Genomic DNA, 13,149 nt, shown 5'->3' with positions numbered 1-13,149 from the left:
CATTTGCTTGGTAGATCTTCCTCCATCCCTTTATTTTGAGCCTATGTGTGTCTCTGCATGTGAGATGGGTCTCCTGAATACAGCAAACTGATGGGTCTTGACTCTTTATCCAATTTGCCAGTCTGTGTCTTTTAATTGGACCATTTAGTCCATTTACGTTTAAGGTTAATATTGTTATGTGTGAACTTGATCCTGTCATTATGATATTAGCTGGTTATTTTGCTCGCTAGTTGATGCAGTTTCTTCCTAGCATCGATGGACTTTATATTTTGACATGTTTTTGCAATGGCTGGTACCTGTTGTTCCTTTCCATGTTTAGTGCTTCCTTCAGTATCTCTTGTAGGGCAGGCCTGGTGGTGACAAAATCTCTCAGCATTTGCTTGTCTGTAAAGGATTTTATTTCTCCTTCACTTATGAAACTTAGTTTGGCTGGGTATGAAATTCTGGGTTGAAAATTCTTTTCTTTAAGAATGTTGAATATTGGCCCCCACTCTCTCCTGCCTTGGAGAGTTTCTGCCGAGAGATCTGCTGTTAGTCTAATGGGCTTCCCTTTGTGTGTAACCCGACCTTTCTCTCTGGCTGCCCTTAACATTTTTTCCTTCATTTCCGCTTTGGTGAATCTGACAATTATGTGTCTTGGCATTGCTCTTCTCGAGGAGTATCTTTGTGGCATTCTCTGAATTTCCTGAATTTGGATCTTGGCATGCCTTACTAGGTTGGGGAACTTCTCCTGAATGATATCCTGTAGAGTGTTTTGCAACTTGGTTCCATTTTCCCCATCACTTTCAGGCACACCAATGAGACATAGATTTAGTCTTTTCACATAATCCCATACTTCTTGGAGGCTTTGTTCATTTCTTTTTACTCTTTTTTTTGCCACACTTCTCTTCTCGCTTCATTTCATTCATTTGATCTTCAATCGCTGATTTTCTTCCAGTTGATTGAGTTGGTTACTGAAGCTTGTGCATTTGTCACGTATTTCTCGTGTCTTGGTTTTCATCTCTATCAGTTCTTTTATGATCTTCTCTGTATTGATTATTCTAGTTATCCATTCATCCATTCTTTTCTCAAGGTTTTTAGTTTCTTTGCACTGGTTACGTAGTTCCTCTTTTAGCTCTGAGAAGTTTGGTTGACTGAAGCCTTCTTCTCTCAGCTTGTCAAAATCATTCTCCATCCAGCTTTGTTGCTGGTGATGAGCTGCATTCCTTTGGAGGGGGAGATGCACTCTGATTTTTTGAATTTACAGCTTTTCTGCACTGCTTTTTCCTCATCTTTGTGGTTTTATCTCCCTTTGGTGTTTGATGATGGTGACGTACTGATGGGGTTTTGGTGTGAGTGTCCTTTTTGTTTGTTAGTTTTCCTTCTAACAGTCAGGACCCTCAGCTGTAGGTCTGCTCAAGTTTGCTTGAGGTCCACTCCAGACCTTGTTTGCCTGGGTATCAGCAGTGGAGGCTGCAGAAGATAGACTATTGCTGAACAATATTGTTGCTGTTTGATTTTTGCTCTGGAAGCTTCGTCTCAGGGGTGTACCCCACTGTATGAGGTGTGAGGTGTCAGTCTGCACGTAGTGGGGGATGTCTCCCAGTTAGGCTACTCAGGGGTTAGGGACCCACTTGAGCAGGCAGTCTGTCCGTTCTCAGATCTCAACCTCTGTGCTGGAAGATCCACTGCTCTCTTCAAAGCTATCAGACAGGGGGATTTACCTCTGTCGAGGTTTCTGCTGCTTTTTGTTTAGCTATGCTCTGTCCCCAGAGGAGGAGTCTACAGAGGCAGGCCCGCCTCCTTGAGCTGCAGTGGGCTCCACCCAATTCGAGCTTCCTGAGGACTTTGTTTACCCACTTAAGCCTCAGAAATGGCGGGCGCCCCTCCCCCAGCCTCTCTGCTGCCTTGCAGTTAGATCTCAGACTGCTGTGCTAGCAATGAGGGAGGCTCCATGGGCGTGGGACCCTCTGGGCCAGGTGTGGGATATAATCTACTGGTAGGCCATTTGCTAAGACCCTTGGTAAAGCGCAGTATTAAGGTGGGAGTTACCCGATTTTCCAGGTGTTGTGTGTCTCAGTTTCCCTTGGCTAGGAAAAGGGATTCCCTTCCCCCTTGCACTTCCCAGGTGAGGCAATGCCTCACCCTGCTTCAGCTCTTGCTGGTCGGGCTGCACCAGCTGACCAGCACCGATTGTCTGGCACTCCCCTGTGAGATGAACCCAGTATGTCACTTGAAAATGCAGAAATCACCCATCTTCTGTGTCACTCATGCTGGGAGCTGGAGGCTGGAGCTGTTCGTATTCGGCCATCTTAGGCCCTCTCTCATTTCCTCTTTAAAACTTTCTTTGATGCCATAGGTTAGTCCTATGGCATTCATGTAAAACTCATATTCATTTAGCAATATTTCCTAAGTGTCTCTTGTGGTGTTAGGGAACTCTGCTAGTGCTACATAAGGGCACTTTAGAGAACTGACCCTAGTTTTGCTTGTTTGCTTCTATTAGTAGTCTCATACTTTTGAACTTTACAGATATTTAACATTTAAAAAATGAAGACTAACAAGAAGTTGCCAATTTTTCTCTCCTAAGTAAAAGCATAATAAATAATTGCCACAATTCTTTTACAAAAGAAAGGGCATTTTGATTACCAAACATATAATCTCAAGATTTTGAAAAAAATTAATAAATTAGGCTTTGTGGAAAACTTCATAGAGGGGTTCTGCATAAATTAGGGAATAGGCATTGGGGAATCCATTGATTTACACATATTTTTGCCCCAATTGGATAGTTGTTAGATGCTATTTCTTATTCAATTGTGCATCTCTAGTGCAGTGCCCAGTGTTTTATAGGCAGTACTCAATTAATATTTATGAATGAGAAAGTGAATCTGCCTCTGAGCAAATACCTCTGAGACACATGGTAATGCCTACAGTAGGGAGCACCTATGAGAGAACACCAACAGTGGTAAGAGAGTGGTGGAGGGGTGTGTATTTGTATGTTTCTGTGTGTGAACTAATATAATTTACTTTAACAGTTTGCCAGGCACCAACCATTCTGATTTTGTAGGGAAATATTAGTGAGACTGTCTTCTAGGGGAACAGGGGAGGAGGGAGGGGCAGGATCTAAGATATTGAGACATATCTCATGTGTACTGTAAAAATATTTCACGTGACATCTGAAGTGGATTAAGATTATAATAAGTATAGTTACTGTAAGTAGATAACATTCATTGAGTACTTATAAAGTGCCAGACACTGTTCTAAGCTCTTTGCATTCATTAGGTGACTTAATCATTACAATAACCTATTGAGATAGACTCACTTTCTATTCCCTTGTACAGATGAGAAAACTGAAGCTTGCAGAGGTTAAATGACTTGCCCCCGGTCCCACAGTTAGTCAGTAGCAGAGGTAGGTTTCACCTATGGTCTAGTTGTTTTTAGAGCTCATCAAAATTCTGAGGTCTCTTTCTAGCCACCTATTTCTATGATGAACATAGTTTTATATGACTTGGTGTTCCTTTTTAATTTTAGAAAATTAAAATGTTTTCTCTTAGGATTTTAAAGCTGTTAGGGCACTCAGTTTTTCTACTTATTAATAAAAGCTATGTGACTAAAAGCAAGTTCCATAACCTCTTTGAACTTCAAATTCTACGTCTCTAAAATAGAGATGAAAGCCTTTTTCTGTTTGTTTTTGGGAGGATTAAATGCATAGTGTATAAAAACAGCTAGCAAAGGGTCTGGATTATGAAGGGGCTTGAATAAATGTTAATTCACTAGGCCCCATAGGGCCTAGTAACATAAAATGACATTTTTAAGTTAAAATCATATCAAATATTAGTAATAGGATGCGAGCAAAGAGATCATCACTCTGGGGGATAAAGGTGCCTGTATTTACAGAATTCCTTAGAGAGCCACGAGGATTATCTTTGCTGCAGCCCTCATTTTAATTAAGAGCATAGAGATCAGACATTTCAGCACAGGAAGAAGCTTGTATTTGATTTACACCACGGGTGCACATTTTCAGCATCCAAACATTCCATTCCTTGGTTAAAGATATAAAGAGCTACTTCGGCAAACCTGATCTTGCAAAATAAATGGAAAATGCTTAATCATTTAAAAAGATATATGAAAGAATGGAAATATCAAAGCATGCACATATACCAATGAGGAAAGCTAACTGGCAGAAAGTCTCTACTTTTTAAAAGGCTGACAAATGACTTCAGTTAGACAGACAGGGTAAAAAACCAAAACAATCCATCTATCATTCTTTAGATACAAACACATATAGAAATTAAGCACACACATGTACATGTAATCTCATTTTTGATAAAACCATTATTTATGGAGAAAAGTTGTGGAACAATGTATAAAATATAAACTTATTTCATAAAAATAATGTCAGGCTCCACGTATATCTGAAAATACATTTGTATATGTTTGTAAGAACATGGAGAAGTTATGAAAGGTTTATGCCAGGTTGTCACCTTGGGTACCCCAGGACAGGTCACTCTGGAGGGAGTTTGGGGGAAATTTTTGTTCCTTAATCATCTTTGTATTCTTTTGCCAAATATAATGACCAGTTAAAGACAAAAAGTTTTTACATTTACATTTCTTTATTATTAATTTATCCATTGAGTTCCAGTAACCAAATATATTATATTGGCATGCTACTTCCTTCCTTTTGAACCTCAGCACTATCTTCTCTTCTCAAGTATTAATACTTATCTTACAGTATGGCTGTAAAGCTTAAATGAGATCAGATATAGAAAGTCTTAATAAATGGCAAAGTGATGTATAAGTGTATCTTACTATTTATTCACAAGTATTTTGTGATTTTGCTGCCTATCAGAGGACAATGACACACAATGCACTTGAGGCAAAACTACAATAAAGTTGAATGGAACCCAGAAGCTTTAGCATCCAAAACAACACCTGACATGTTAGGCAAATGTGATTTATTTCTGGTAATAAGAGCAAATTCAATTAACCAACAGGCATATCTGACCTGGTGTAGTCGTCGTCAACAAGCATGTGCTTTGGAATTGGTGAGTACCTTCCTGGAGAGATGGGTGGCAGGGAGGTTTTATATTCTAAAGTGCCATTGTTGCCAGAGAGTAGATGGTTTTCCATTGGTGGAGAATAAGCTAAGAGGTGGGGGAAAAAGAGAAAAGAAACCTGTTATGTGGGTTATTCAATGTGTCATGCTATACTTCAGAAAAATGTATTAAAAACAGAAAGGCTTTGCTGCATGCCAAGGATTTTCTTGTCCTCCAAGAGGGAGGAGTTGCAGTTTATTTGCATTTAATATATACAAGCACATGGTAACCTTTAGGATAGGAAAGACTTAATAATAGTTAAGTCTGTAATGCCAGTTAGTATAATTTGGAGAAGAGAAGAATAGGAGAAGAGATCAAGCACACATGTTTTCAGAACAATGATTAATTTTCTATTGAAATAAAATGTTAGCTTTCTAATTGCAGAGCTCACATTGTTTTCACATAATTAATGTCCAGTCATTGAGAACAAAAGCCTCCTAAGGAGCAGATTCTCCTATGAGACTTTCTCCCAAAATATACTCTATTCCCATCCCCCAAAGGCCAAGAACTCTGGCCTTTCCTTTTTATTCCTCCTTCCTAATGTTTCTCCCTTTTAGGTGACTGAAAACACCTCCTAACTGGGTCTCTTGCTTCTTTGTCTCTCCTCAAATCCATTCTATATGTTGAGATGAGGTGAACCTTCCTGAAATTCAGCTTGACCACACTATTCTCCTACTTAAATGTTCTCCGTTGTTGTTATGTATTTAATATAGTATAAACTCACCTCTTTGCCATTCTTGCAAGATCAATCAATTTTAATATCCCCCTAACACATATCCTATCGTCCTCAACAATAGCCTGTGCTTTCTGACATCTGTACCATCCACCTATAACTTGCGTCTCATACCTAACCCATCTCAGATGTTGAAATCTCATTCTGAAGATGCAACTGAAATGCCATCCTATGCAAAAAGATTTTTCTCATGTTCCAAAGACAAATGATATATCTCTTTTCTTTGAGTTCCCAAATAACATTTAACATTTATATTTACCTCTCCCATGGCATATACATACCTCTTATTCTGCCAAATATTGCTTCTATTTATATATCTGAGTTAGCCTTCCTCCCAGCAAAGCTCCTTGAAGGCCATGATTCTATCTCCTTTGTATCACACATATTACCTTACAATGTGTCTTATACATACTGAAATTACTCAATACATATTTCTTAGGTTTATTAGGTAGTTTGGTTTTTTCCCTTTTCTCTCTTTGACATTAACCTTATATGCCCTCCATGAAGTGGCTCACAGACTATCAGGGCTGATTTTGCAGCATTTGTCCACTTTGAAAAGCTCTGAAAGTTAAAACTCTTTCATATTCTAAGGTAAGACTGATCTCAATTTACTGCCAGCTTGAAAACATACGTATTTTGGAGGTAAGTTGTTTTAGAATCATTATTAAAAAAAGCAATAGCTAATGCAGTGGGCAGGAAACAAAATTATTCAACACTTAACATTTCTCTCAAGAGAAACATGTAAATCTGAGATAAGTTAAACAATTTGTTTGAGACCATAGTACTAATTAATGGCCAATTCTGAAGACGTTCCAAGTTTCCAGTCTCACAAATGGACTTTCAACATTTCAGAATGAGCAAGCTTACTACTGTTGACACAAATGTCCCTTACATTTACATAACAAAGTAAATTGCTTCTAAATCTAGTCTTCAAAGACAGAAACTTAGTTAAGATTCGTGTTGACCTATTAAGAAGAGAAGAACACATGAGGCTTAGGCTACAGTGGACTTTTTGAGGACTCCAGCATAGCGTCTCATTAGTTGTTAGTTGTTGCCCCAGAAGTCTCACTTCCAGCTCACCTCTATTGCCATAGTGACTGATACTTTTTTCCAGCTTTCTTGCCAATATAACAAATTCAAGTAAAGTAAAAGCTATGATGATGGTGATTGAGGATCTTGATTTCACCATTCAATTGCAAGATCCCCTACCTCCGGTCTATTTGCCAGTCTCTCTTTTCTAGTCTACTACTACAGAGACATGAAGTTGGAAGAAAGAATATGATGGCATGACAGTGATCATGCTTTAGGAGCTTGAGAAATAGCCTTTCAAAATGTGTTGTCCATAGACTACTGTAATCACACTGTCCTCAACATTAAGCCTTTCCATAACGGTGGGCATGCCAACTCAGTAGGATATCCCATCTTCAAACAGTAGGTAAGGGCCTGCAAGGCAACATAGGAGTGGAGCTTAGGATACTCCCTCTGAAGTATTTCCAGAAGTTAACCAAGAGGTAAGGTACAAGCAGAACACTTTGTCAATAGTTTTATAGACAATGGTACTTACAGTGAGTAATATCAGGTGGACCATAAGGATCAGTCATATAAATGGTAGTGGGTTTGCCAACTTTTAAATAAACTACCTCTGATGTGTTCTTCAGTATTGCTACTGCCTCTTCATGTGTTACTTCTTCTAAACTGTAGTTGTTTACCTGAAAAGGGGAAAAAAATCAACAATAGAGTTAAATCTATGCAGCAGAAGAAAAATATTCAGGCAAGAAGATTCCTGGAATTATAAATTGTGATAATTACTGTCTGGTATCTTTGACAGAACAGATGAATTAAATGCATTAGTCAAAGCAGATAAGTACAATCATTGATGCTATAAAAGAAAGTTGCTTCTGCCTTTTTTAAATGAGGAAGTGATATACTATAATAGAATTCAGAATAGTATTTGTGGAAAGGAAAATAAGGAGTCAAATGCCTTTTTTGTTATGCTATAGTTTCTATGATACAAAAGTAACACATATTCGTGGAAGAAAACTAAAAAAAAGAAGAAAATAAAAATCATTCATAATTTCCCTACTTAGATATATTTCCTTAAACAATTTTGACTTTATTATACACATTGTTTTGGAACCTGCTTTTTAAAACTAGAGGGACTAGTTGTTTGTAACAGCAATGTAGTTTAACAACATGACTTTTGTTTTCTGCAGAGCATTATATTGCATGACTACAGTATAATGATCTAACAAGTTTCTTACTAGTGCATGCTTAGTTTGCTCCTAATTTTTTACAACTATAAATAATGTTCTAATAATTCTTTTTCTATATTTGTGCAGAACTCTGATAATTTCTTTGATATAGATTTACCCATACAAGTGAAACTACTGGACCAAACTATATGAACATTATCAGGGCTTTTGATACCTAGTGTGAAAGTACCTCTTTCCCTCTGGAAAGATGAACCAGTTTGCCCTCATACCAGCACTATATGAGAGCCCTCATTTCCCTATAGCTTTGCCAAACCTTGATTTTTTTCACTTTAAAATCGTTCTCATCAGAATGTCATTTAATATGAGTCTATTTAGAACACAGGTCTTTTCAGGTGAGCAAGTTCAAGGGTACCCTATTGTCATTGTGTTAACAGAAATGCCTTTTTCTTTATTGCACGGAAAAACCTGTGATACAAATCCAATTCTGACTTCATGGCAGTGCCATTACAGTGGGTCTCTGCATCACTTCTCTGAAATGATTTTAAGATAATCTCTCTAAAAAGACTTAAACTTTGAGGGAATTAGAATAAACATTAATTCACCAAGTATTTCAAATACCTAGGTTATCCTTATCTGGCTACTATTAAAAAAATAAATTTTATTGTGTATATTTCAGGTTCACGGCATGATGTTATGTCACATATATAGATAATAAAATGATTACTATAGTGAAGCAAATTAACATATCTGTCATCACAGTTACAATTTTGTGTGACAAGAGCAGCTAAAATCTACTTATTTCACAGAATTCCTAATATAATACAATTTTATTAACTATAGTCTTTATGTTGCACATTAGACCTCTAGACTTGTTCATCCTACATAACTGCTACTTTTTATCCTTTCACCTGTATCTCCCCCTTTCCCACCTCCCCCTGTAACCACTGTTTTATCCTCTATATCTGTATATTTGACTCTTATTTTTTAAGATTCCACATATAAGAGAGATCATGCAATATTGTTCCTTCTGTTCTGGCTTATTTCATTTAGCATAACGTCCTCCAAGTCTATCCATATTGTGGTAAATGGCAGGATCTCCCATTTTTTAAGGCTGAATATTTCATTGTGCATATATACCACATTTTCTTTATCCTTTCGTCCACTGACAGACATGTAGGTCGTTGTCATATCTTGGCTATTGTAAATAATGCTGCATTAAACATGGGAGTGCAGATATCTTTACAAGGTGGTGATTTCATCTTCTTTGGGTATATAACAAGACCAGAGATTGCTGGGTCACACGGTAAATCTATTTTTAATTTATTTAGGAGCCTGCATACTGCTTTCCATAATGGCTATACCAGTCTACATCCCAGTCAATAGTGTACAAGTGCTCCTTTTTCTCCACATCCTCACCAACAGTTGTTATTCTCATCTTTTTGATAACAGCCATCCCAACAGCTGTGAAGTGATATCTCATGGCAGTTTAGATTTGCATTTCCTTGATGATTAGTGTTATTAGGCACCTTTTTGTATACCTGTTGGACATTTTTGTATCTTCTTTGGAGAAATAACTATTCATGTCCTTTGTTCATTTTTAAAATTCTGTTAATTGTTTTTCTACTATTGAGTTGTATCAGTTCTTTATAAATTTTGGTTATTAACCTATCATCAGATACATGGTTTGCTATTTTTCCCCCAATTTGTTTCATTTTGTTGTTTCCTTTGCTTTGCAGAAGATTTTGAGGTTAATGTAGTCCTATTTATTTTTGCTTTTGTAGCCTGAGCTTTTAATGTGATATCCAAAACAACACTGCCAATGCCAAGGTCAAGGAAGCTGTTCCCTTATGTTCTTTTCTAGAAATTTTATGGTTTTAGATTTTACATTTAGGTCTTTTAGCCAAATTGAGCTGATTTTTGTATATGGCATTAGAGTCCAATTTCATTCTTTTGGATATGGAGATTCCATTTTCCCAGTATCATTCATTGAAAAGACTAGCCTTTCTTCATCATGTTCTTTTATTTACTTTGTCAAAAATTAGTTGACCATATAAGTTTGGATTTATTTGGCTACTATTTCTTTAATGACATAATTGTTTAATTACTTTCCAATGGCATAATGTAAAATTAAATGTGCCAGAAGCATTGGACTGAATTCCTATAGTACATATTATCTATACTATCTAGCACTTTAGCTATACCATATTTCACAGCACTACTATTCATAATCTTTATTATTTTGCCCCATGTTGCTATATAAGTTCCATGTGCTAGTTAATCCTTGGTGATGTAGCCCAGGTCAGGGACTGTGGAACTGGAGAGAAATGAACCTGACTGATGTGTTTGAATGCTGACTGTGAGTTCTCCATTAAGCCATAAGCTTCTCCAGCACCTCTCACATTTCTCTTCTAGATAAGAGACATTCCGTTATTTCTTTTTTCATTTCAGTGTCTGGCATTTGTTTATTCACTGATCAAATGTTTCCTGCATACCTGTTATTTGTTGGGCTCTGTGCCAGACAATAGAGATATGGTAAATAATAAAAATGATAATCAATAATCATAGCAAACACTTATATAGCCCATATTACACGCCAGGCACACTATTTTAAAGTATTTTACATATATTAACACAATCAAACCTTCACAATAACTTATGAGGTAGCTATTATAATTACCTTATTTTACAGATGAGAAAAGTATGTTTCCAAGAGGTTAAGAAACTTTCCCCAAGTCATTGATCTGGTAAGTGTCAGAGGCAGAATTCAAAGCTAGATAGTTTGGCTCCAGAAACCATACTGTTAACCACTCAGTTTTACTACTTCTTCCAGATAGACAAGGTCCTTGCTTTCATGAAACCCACATTCTAATAATACACAATTTCTTGTGGAATGAATGGATAGAAGAATAGACTCATGCAGAGAGGGAGAATGTAGAGGAACTTCAGGTATGGAGAACACAGTTGATAATGGCAGCCCTTAATAATACAGAAATAACAAAATGATAATAATAAGAACTAATGTTTATTTAATACCTGCATGTCATATATTTTAGGAGTACTATGTCATATATTTTGAAATGAATCATATAACTTATCATCAGAATAGCTCCAGGAGGTAGATACTATTAATCAGGGAAATCTTACGGATGAGAAAAACTGTTGTTTAAAGAGATTAACTTGCAACAAAGAGGTCACACTACCTCCAATTGTCAAAGCCATCAGTTGGATCACAAGCCTCCTTAAGAGATGAAAATGAGATTATATTTGTATGTTGATTCATTAAAAGCTAGGGCTCATATTACCTGTTCTTTCTCCCTTTAGGAGAACAGGGTTTCTTTTCGAGTTTACATGTAAAAGTAGAATAAATTCCAAAGTATTATAAAAGCTTGAGGAATCATTACATTTCCCACTTAATCCAGTGGTTATAGTATATTGCATCATCTTAATACACTGACCAGTCAAAAAATAAATAAGTAAAATGGAAAGCAGTTTAATATATCTCACTGATCTCACTGTCTCTTCAAAACCTTCTTACACATTTGATTAATCACTTATTTTAGGGCAGTTACCACTTGTGCCTAGATAATGACTTAGTTTTTATTCTTCTTATTTTTTTGAGATGGAGTTTTGCTCTTATTGCCCAAGCTGGAGTGCAATGGCACGGTTACTACAACCTCTGCCTCCTGGGTTCAAGCAATTCTCCTGCCTCAGCCTCCCGAGTAGCTGGGATTACAGGCATGAGCCACCACTCCCACCTAATTTTGTATTTTTAGTAGAGACAGAGTTTCACCATGTTGGCCAGGCTGGTCTCAAACTCCTGACCTCAGGTGATCCACCCACCTCAGCCTCCCAAAGTGCTGGGATTACAGGCGTGAGCCACCGTACCTGGCCGATAATAAACATTTACGTGTGATGGTCTACAGTTTAAAACGTATATGAAAGTGGTTGTTTCCTCTAAAAAAAAAAAAAAAAAAAAAGATTGCCTAAGGCAGCTTTTAATACGGTGACTGTGGCCCACAGAAACATCTCTACTGGGCGAACAGAAAAGAAACAGCATCTGGTGCCATAACACAGGGGAAATGGGAAGTCAATAATAATTAAAAATAAAAACCAAAGGCTAGAAACTAACTGGATTAGATTATAAGTGGCACTTATAACAGACCAAAGCTCTGTTTCTGACAAGGGCTTATTGTCTCTCTCCCCAGAGTACAGAAAGTACACAGCTCATTAGATTATCAGTGAAAGAGAAATGTGGTCAATGCTTATTAAATTGCACATTTTGCCATTTTTAAGGTGGGCAGTGAAATGATCCAGAAAATATTTCCTTCAACAGCAGATTATCAGTGAAAGAGAAATGTGGTCAATGCTTATTAAATTGCACATTTTGCCATTTTTAAGGTGGGCAGTGAAATGATCCAGAAAATATTTCCTTCAACAGCATTTTCATAGAGTGACTTTGCTAACAGAGTCTTCAGACCACTAGGAAAATATTTAGACCATAAAGCAGAAGTTGAGGGAAAGGTAGTGGTGAGAAATGGGGAAAGAGGATATTGGGGAGAATAATAATAGTAGTTTAAAATAGTGGCAGTTCACTCAGTTTCTATTTGGTGACTGAAATACTGAAAAATTTACATAGATTTCAGTCACAGAACAGGTGGTATTATGATATTGGCAACAGAATGTAGTGATTAAAAGCACATGCTTTTGAGTCATGCATACTGAAACCTGGACCCTGGTGCTTCCTAGCTGTGTGATTTGGGGAGACTTGTTTAACCTTGTAAGCTTTAGTTTTGACATCTGTAAAACAGGAATGATAGCAGTTACTGCTTCAAAAGACTATTGATTTAAATGTGTTGGCCTATATAAAGTGACAGGCACAATACAGTTCTTGATGTTAGCTCTTATCACTAATACTATTGTCATCATCTGTAAACAGGATTTCTTGGTGAAAATTTTCGCTGATCATTTTCTTATAAACATCTGTGAACTGATGAGTTTAATTAGGGTGCTGCTGATGAAGCTTCTGTGTGGTCTTTTTAAAAATTCAGAATAGTACCGGATTTGGCCCAAAAAGTGCTCTTTTGTGCTGAAGTCTTCAAAATGTTTTCCACAAAAGTGAGTTTGTTTGAGT

General features: G+C 37.0%; 1 protein-coding gene across 8 annotated transcripts in view; it reads right to left on the bottom strand.

The window, feature by feature from the left end:
- DLG2 (discs, large homolog 2 (Drosophila)) overlaps positions 1-13,149 on the bottom strand; it is a 2,293,993-nt gene that overhangs the window by 545,861 nt on the left and 1,734,983 nt on the right. For all 8 annotated transcript variants that reach the window (XM_011938528.1, XM_011938530.1, XM_011938531.1 and 5 more), the window contains 2 exons: positions 7,370-7,514; positions 4,982-5,120 (listed from right to left, as the gene is read on the bottom strand). In XM_011938528.1, the coding sequence (XP_011793918.1) occupies positions 4,982-5,120; positions 7,370-7,514 (284 nt within the window). The remainder of the gene's footprint in view (positions 1-4,981; positions 5,121-7,369; positions 7,515-13,149) is intronic.

The sequence above is a fragment of the Colobus angolensis genome, unplaced genomic scaffold, assembly GCF_000951035.1.
Source record: "Colobus angolensis palliatus isolate OR3802 unplaced genomic scaffold, Cang.pa_1.0 Scaffold174, whole genome shotgun sequence".
Lineage (NCBI taxonomy): Eukaryota > Metazoa > Chordata > Mammalia > Primates > Cercopithecidae > Colobus > Colobus angolensis.
This window is presented reverse-complemented; position numbering and strand designations above follow the sequence as displayed.